This window comes from Elaeis guineensis, chromosome 2, assembly GCF_000442705.2.
Source record: "Elaeis guineensis isolate ETL-2024a chromosome 2, EG11, whole genome shotgun sequence".
Taxonomy (NCBI): domain Eukaryota; kingdom Viridiplantae; phylum Streptophyta; class Magnoliopsida; order Arecales; family Arecaceae; genus Elaeis; species Elaeis guineensis.
Genome location: NC_025994.2, coordinates 86,576,207 through 86,583,915, shown reverse-complemented (window position 1 = coordinate 86,583,915; position 7,709 = coordinate 86,576,207). Strand labels below are relative to the sequence as shown.

General features: G+C 36.2%; 1 protein-coding gene across 2 annotated transcripts; it reads right to left on the bottom strand.

Moving 5' to 3' along the window:
* Positions 1-3,335: 3,335 nt before the first annotated feature.
* Positions 3,336-6,728, bottom strand: LOC140855675 (polygalacturonase-like). 2 transcript variants are annotated; one of them, XM_073252036.1, is made up of 9 exons: positions 6,397-6,728; positions 6,040-6,171; positions 5,696-5,866; positions 5,583-5,603; positions 5,267-5,474; positions 5,061-5,142; positions 4,866-4,974; positions 3,914-4,030; positions 3,337-3,829 (listed from the first exon to the last, which is right to left on the bottom strand). In XM_073252036.1, exons 1-9 carry the CDS (start codon positions 6,694-6,696, stop codon positions 3,605-3,607), a joined length of 1,365 nt encoding a protein of 454 aa, XP_073108137.1. In that variant the 5' UTR covers positions 6,697-6,728; the 3' UTR covers positions 3,337-3,604. The 2 variants fall into 2 exon arrangements, with proteins under 2 accessions (XP_073108138.1, XP_073108137.1); XM_073252037.1 differs by lacking the exon at positions 3,914-4,030 and having other exon boundaries at positions 3,336-3,829.
* Positions 6,729-7,709: the final 981 nt, after the last annotated feature.

Genomic DNA, 7,709 nt, shown 5'->3' with positions numbered 1-7,709 from the left:
AATGGAGGCACTAGTTGAAGAATTCAGCTTTCTTAGTGTATTATAGTAGATTTGAAGGCTTTTTGCCCTTCATTCAAGGAAAAAAACTTCCCTTTCGTATATTTATTACTTAGATAAATTGATGCACATTTTATTCATAATTAGTTAAATTAATTTTGATAAATTGTTTTTATTTTACTTCAGTATCACTTATGTTATTCTTTACTCTTTTTTGGTTGAGAGAGGTATATTTCATCGGAAAAAGAGGAATATATATAGTTTATGATAGAAGGGCAGGCTATGAGTGAGAAATTGCATGCACATTCGTAGGGCATGAGTGGGGAAAAAAAGGGAGTTTGAGATGTTCAAAAGATGGTTTAGATAACATAATGAGATTTTTAGTTTGAATATTAATTTACACGAAGAGATGAGATGATTTTTTGACATCTTTTTTTTTTTTTTTTTTCTTAATATGGATTTAGATAAAAATCAAATTCCACAATTTTAGGAGAGATGGTGGTTTTTTTGGGGAGCAAAATTTTTTGACGGACAGGTAAAAGTGGACTAGGCTAGAGAACAAAAGCTCTATTAATTTAGTTACTTCCCGTCGTATGATTTGAGAGAAATCATAACATATACTGCATCCATCATATGGTCATACATGCAATTAATCACAACTATTTGTTTTTGTAAAGATGGACGGAAATAAGCATTTGATAAATTGGGTCCACAGAAATGCGTGACGGTGATTGGCTACATACATGATCACGTGGTGCATGTCGTGCAGAGTAGATCAAGGAATTATCACTTAAATGAACACTTAACATGGAAATGAAATGCAAGAAATGAACTTGAACAACAAATTCCAATAACTTAATGTCTTAATTCCCTGAGATGCTTGTGTACGTGGAGCAACTTTCAGAACGAGTTCCAAAATATGGGAGCCAGAGAAGAGCAGAAAAATCTGTCTCTAACGTGGTAAGTTGGAGCGAACTAATCACCAACACATCAATCACAAGTTAAATCCGACGTTATATACTTCTGTTTCATTGTGCCTGAAGTCCTGGAATAAAACCTAGCTACCATTAGCACAGAATTAATAATTGTAAATAAAAGATCCTCAAATTCTTATAGCCTTTCCGCCTCCCAATTTAACATGCAAAAAGGAAAAAGGAAAAGATCATTACTTCGCATCGGTCATCTTCTTCCACTCCCATAACATAGCAAAACAAGGAAAAAAAAGATTGTCATCTTATTATTCTTGCTTTCCCCTAATTCGTAACAAACAAAAACAAAAAGGTAAAGGAAAGACCAGGTTCCTTAAATTACTTTAAGTAAAAAAAAAAAGATAAAGATTTTTGTTTTGTTTTGTTTTTTGCAAGGGGAAATGGAGGAAGCGAAGAGTTTGCCCCAACTTTTATCGAAGAAGAGATATTTACGAAAGTTCAGATGGAGATATATTTTACAGAGTACAGAAAGTAACCGTCACAGGGATCCATGAAAAGGAAACGAACATCTTGGGCCATAATCCTTGAATGGAGGAGGACTTACATTGGAAGAAGAGATCCAATGTTCTCCTACTGTTTAAAAAGATTAGTCGAATACATGTCAAACACCCAGTGGAATATAATTCCGCAGATTGGTCCAGAAAATACTAATTAATCAGGATAGGATATGACATGCTATGTCCCCTCGAAGTGGGATACCATGGTAATTGCCTTTTTCTCCGTGATAAGCAGATATCTTTTCGGTGCATGGTGAAACGAGGGGAGTTGCCCCCACCAAACCACATGCATGCATATATATATATTAATTTCAGGCATCATAACCTCTTTTCTCATATTATCTTGCTGGATCCGCACCATCGTTTTGCACCTAGATTTAGAAGAACAGAATCCCCATGGACCAATTTTCTGTTATACTTTCTTAATTCTTGGTACCTCCATGAATACATGTTTGGCTAGTGATATATGAGATGCGGCTCTCTATCTGTAAGAGGACGGGATCTATTTGATTTTCTTATGATGGTTTTTGTGTTTAATCCATGCCCAGGTTGCCGGACTATCTTACGTGCCAAAATTTATACCGACTGGCCCCTTTAATTGAGACAAAATGCAGAAATTCAGCTGGATGGGCTCTATTTTTTTTTTGTGGCTTTTGAAGTATATAGTTTCTGTTTGTTGCGCCCTTCCTCGCAGTAAAATTGGCATGTCCATTGTCCGGTGTGCCGGACCGGTTCAGAAGGGCCATCTGATGAATGCATGCAAACCCGATAAATATTATTTATCAATATATTAATACATTTATAATATATTAATATAATTAATATTAATTATATTAATGTAATTAATGCAATATTGATATAATATAAGAGAGGATATTTTCATCAAAAAATAATTTTTTCGGTAATCTAACTTGGAAAAATAAACACCATCCTTTGGAAGCATTTATTTTACTTTATCTCAGTGAAACAAATATAGGACTCATCATTTATTTTATTATCTCTATCATCTACTTTTTGTATCAAATATGATAATTTGACATGGGATTTATTTTTTTGCACTAGATTATATCCGACTAAATGAATCCTTAAGGAAAAAAAATTTCATCTTATTCTTTTTGACTGATCTATATAATGAACCACCATGTTGACAGAATAGAGGGCAATAATTTCACTTGCACTTCTTATTTATACGAACAAAGGAGTCATGCAATGGATCTGATGATATCATGAACCACTAGACCATATAATTTTAAATGCAATGCATTACGTTGTTTTCTATCTATAAACATGTCTTCTCTAATTCTTCTCTTTGGCATGATGAGAAGATGGGTATGAGCACTTTTTTTTGATAAACCGGCAAGAGCGTTTTGAGTAGTGGCAAATAATTCACTGCCAGTGCTTGCACCTGAGTTTGCCCCGCACGCTCTCCTGATTTGGGCAACTAATAAATAGACTATTCGTGCGCGCAAGGATTCACAATTTGCTCTTTTAAAATGACTTTGGGAACGTTCGTTGTTGCAGGAGTTCGGAGATATTCGATGTAAGGATTAATTGCAAGATGATGGAGTTCGTGCGTGGCAGCTTGAAAAGTGTTTAATTAGTTGCCTCAATTTGGAAATTGATATCTTTAATGAGTGTCATCCATGAGAATCACAAGATCTTAAATTAAAAAAAAAAAAAAAAAAAAAAAAAAAAAAAAAAAAAAAAAACATCTTAATCGTTTTCAGATGATCTATAAAATGAACCATCATCTGTTGATAGAATAGGAGCAATAATTTCACTTGCACTTGTTATTTGTACTAAGAAAGGAGTCATGCAATGGAATGGTCTTATTTATGAACCACTGAACTGTATAATTTTAAATGGAATATATTATATTGGTTTCCATCTATAAACATGTATTATGTAATTCTTCTCTTTGGCATGATGAGAAGAGGGCACAAAAATAGCTGGGCAATAATATGTGTGAACAATAACAATTTATTTTCTTCTATGAACTATAAGTGGGTATTGTGTAATCTTCGGGAATTGGTCGAGGATGGTACACCCCCCTATGAGATAGGTGTTGTACGATCAGGCCCTCCACCTGTCGCTCTAGGAAATGCTTTCCTCCTTGTAACCTCATTTGGCGCAAGGCAACGGGATCACGTTCCCTTTTTTGGTCCAATTTACATGGTTACATAAACTTGTTGTAGCATCCCCATCTCCTCCAGCTAGATCGATATCTTGCAGTATTATATCATGGCAAGGGACAGTTGTGCTGCAATCAAATTTGATAGCAACTTCCGAAGCACTTGTTCCCTTGAAATTCTTGTACAACACATTGCTTACCTCCACAGCTGAAGTCTAAAAAATAATCAATAATATTTTAGATGGATGGAGATAGAAAGAGATAGATAGATAGAGAGAGAGATTACAAATTATACGTACCTGTTGTTTGCATGGCGTTTTTGAATCACAATAATTTTGGTCAATAATTATAGGGTTCTTCACTTCATGCATAACGAAATTTTGGAATACAATATTCTTTGCATAGCCGCGTCCTCCCTATACATGAAAACAAAGATTGAATATAGAGTAGAAGAGGAAACTGCACTCATGCATGTAAACCACCTTTGCATGTCAAATAAGTGAAAGAAGTTGATAGATGACGTGGTCATGAAGCAAATATATATAAGAAAAATCGCATGCATAAAAACTACACTAGTTTATTGGGTTCGACAGTTAGACTAGTGACAAAGCTTCTCACAAGCTTTGTCGGGTTTGACAAGCGGAAAGGCATGCATACCCATTCTACGATCTTCGTTTACGATAAAAATGCTAAATATTCAGATTTTTATTCATGGTCTGACATCCGAGGCATCATTTGTTTCAATGCACGAAAGTGATGATAAAGCTATGGTCCCAATTTGGGTGTCATTAATTAACATGGTTAGAGAGAGAGAGAGAGAGCGAGCGCCATGTAGTGATACTTCGATCATACACTGATGTATTAGAGTTTATTTATTTTATTTGCCAAATATGGACAGAACCGAGGGAAACTTTTACGCCATCCAAGACGCACTTTGGCATCATGCGGTAAACAACTACGTGCCCAACGTGAGGAATGTGCTACCAGGAATGATGGGAACAATTAGCCCACCCACAATACGGTTTCCAAACCAGCATAACTTTCAACACCCCATGTAAAGATTGACACCTGTACGTTAATCAGATGTGTCGAATTTTTTTTACAAAAAAAGTGACTTTCGTCAACCTTTGTCTTGACGCTTTTAAATCTCTAAGTGGAACCGAAAGGTGGCACTCCTTAATTCCAAAAGTCTTTGCAAATTTGTCCTTTCCATACGAGGAATTAATGGGAAAGAGAGAAAACTACACTCACCTGCCAGGTCTTGATCCTGGCACCATTTGTGGTTCCTTTCAGTTGTGCCGTGTCCACAATCACATTCGAGAGTTGGGCTTTCGAGCCATGATCTCCTAAACTTCCAATACTGGTGATGTTGAATAGTAGACAAAATTAAGTTGAATCAACCCATACTTAGTGCTTCTATTTTGGAGTTAAAAAAGAGTTTTATACCTGATTCCGTGGCCTGGTCCACAGACTATATTTGTAGCGTTCACATTTTGAGACCCACTTTCGATAGATATGCAGTCATCACCTTCATTAGTTTGTAGAAAAGGAGAATAGGTTAGCATGCATGATCTTAAAGTACATTGTTAGCGTACGTAAACAAAAAACATCGGTAAGATAGACTGCTATGGTTAGTCTTGTATCGATCGTACCAGTCCCGATAACACAATTTGTTACCCGTATATTTTTGGTCTCGGTAACGTGAATGCCATCAGTATTTGGACTCGACTCTGGAGCGGTGATGGTGAGGCTTGAAACATCAACATTGGTGCTTCTCTCAAACGATACATGAATCTGTTGGCTATCTTTAATGTTCAAGTTCTCCACCGTCAATTTGTCACAAGAGTAAAAGGTCAGGGCCTGTTGGAGGAAAAACAAGTCTCCCAATAAGAAATCACCGTCAATTTCAAGCATGTGCGAGAATATATATATTTTTTTTTTTCTCATGTAAAGGGATTCCAAACGTACCGTTGGGGCATTCTTGCAAGGCTGAAAAAGAAAACAATTTTACGTACGAAGTTAGTTATTTCTTGATGAAGAGGAGAAGTAAATTTTAAGATATCATGCAAATTAATGCTTACAAGTGATTTATTGATTTTGCAAGAGTTTTGCCACCATATCTTCCCGTTGCCGTTAATGTTTCCACCACCACCCACATAAAGATTTTGGATGCCACTGAATAGGATCCAGTGTCTGCCGTTCTTTCCGTTCCAATCTGATTGGTCTGAAGATGCTTCAATTGTTCCTTTGATCTGACTCACAACATATATAACATTAGAAGCTGGTGCATGTGATGCACAAACTGAACATGAAAAAACTGTATTCTGAGCAGAAAACCAGTGGGTTTTGCATCACATATTGTTTATTAAATTTATCAAACTATACTTTTAGTTGGGAAAGCATCGCATTGTTTGATTCATCTCACCATCAGTGAAACATCAGATTTGCAAGGGCCAGAGAAGGTGATTGGCTTAAGTAGGTAGTTCTTGTTCTCAGGCACCATGAGGACAGCTGAAGTAGAAGAGGAGCAAGCTTCCTTCCAGGCCTCTTCAAATGCCTAAAAAAAAAACCACATGACAAATGTCACTCCACTTATCTGGCACTACGGATATTCAAGTTTTCAATATCATATAAAAGAATCTATAATACAGTACGAGCACATGCTGCACACAAGCACGCACAGCGAAAAAAAGAAAAAAGAAACCGAAAAAAAAAAAAAATCGAGGCATTTATTAAACCAAATTGGAGTTGCATCTAAATTAAGTAATGAAATGAAGGTTACCTCAGTACCGTCAGTTCCATCACCTTTAGCACCATAGTCCTCCACATTCACCACATTTTGTGAAGACCTAAATCTAGCAACTCGAGCGACTCTCTCCAGGACAAACCTATTGGGTTGATATGCAATTGCACCTCTTTCTCCATGGACTGCTCCATAGTATGATGGATATGCAGCCATGCCATAAGAAGAAATATCATCAAGGTAGCCAAGGGTGCTGTCTTCATCCAGTCTGCTATAACAGAAGAGGCTCTTGAAGGAGAACAAGACGAGAGAGAGCAGAAGCAATTTTTGTGGGGCCATCGCTAGTATCACAAAACCTATTTAGTTCTGGATCTTCTTGGTTATGGTGGAGGAACCATGTCGTTGTGCGCATATAAATACACACGTCGGTCGCTTCGGAGAGAGAAGGATTTCTACTCAATCCATGGGTTGGAACTTTCAATCTATGATTGTCAGGCACAAACTGAGATTCAGAGGTGCAAGAGTTTGAAACGTAAGGATCTTAAGCGACTTTTAATTCCTTTAAAGTTACTGAAAAATAAGGTATAGAGGCGTATCATGTATACTCTTTTATATTTTCGTTTGAGATTTATCTACGTACTCGCATGCATAACATAACTAATTTTCATGGTCGACTAAAAAAGTAGGCGTACGTATCATTCACATCCTTCTACATACCAGTCGAGGCATGTGGTTTGCACGCCCAACCAATCATTGGATGGATCGTGAAGGTTTGATAATTAAAAATTAATGATAATTTTTTAATCACATGCATAACTTGCATCTTAACCTATCAGTTTGCACCCGCATTGAGCATCACCCACACACAATATACAAAAACGTGGCTAGCTCGTTGTGAAATCAACATTACCCAAAAGGGTTTTGACACGCGTATTGATATAGAGAATTTTTAGTTAGTTTACTAGCATCTTGTTAGAAGATTCCCGGTTTGTAAACATTATAATCAACGTATGTAAAATAATTATTATTCAATCAATTTAAAATTCTTTGGCCATCCATCTAATCTCAGATAAACAAAAAGCTTGTGATCAATCATCCACACATATAGTTAGATAATTAAAAATGGTTGATTGTAAGTCCAACTATTGTTTCCTAGTATATGAACGTGTTCGTAAAGTAAGAGGCCTTTTAATGGCAAAGGATTTTATACTAAATCACTGGCATCCACAATATTCAAAAGCAAGAAGTTCATTAAGATATTTTAAGTTTGCTGGAAGTTTAGTGTCCATATTTTTCATACATATAGATAATGTTAAAGATATATACAGTCATATAAACTCCATATTTAGTAG

Excerpts from the sequence above, each read along its gene's own strand:
- LOC140855675 (XM_073252036.1), bottom strand. The coding sequence starts at position 6,696 with ATGGCCCCACAAAAATTGCTTCTGCTCTCTCTCGTCTTGTTCTCCTTC. Across the intron at positions 5,604-5,695 it reads GCAAAATCAATAAATCACTT|CCTTGCAAGAATGCCCCAAC; the intron begins GTAAGCATTAAT and ends TTTCTTTTTCAG. Across the intron at positions 4,031-4,865 it reads CCAGGATCAAGACCTGGCAG|GGAGGACGCGGCTATGCAAA; the intron begins GTGAGTGTAGTT and ends TTTCATGTATAG.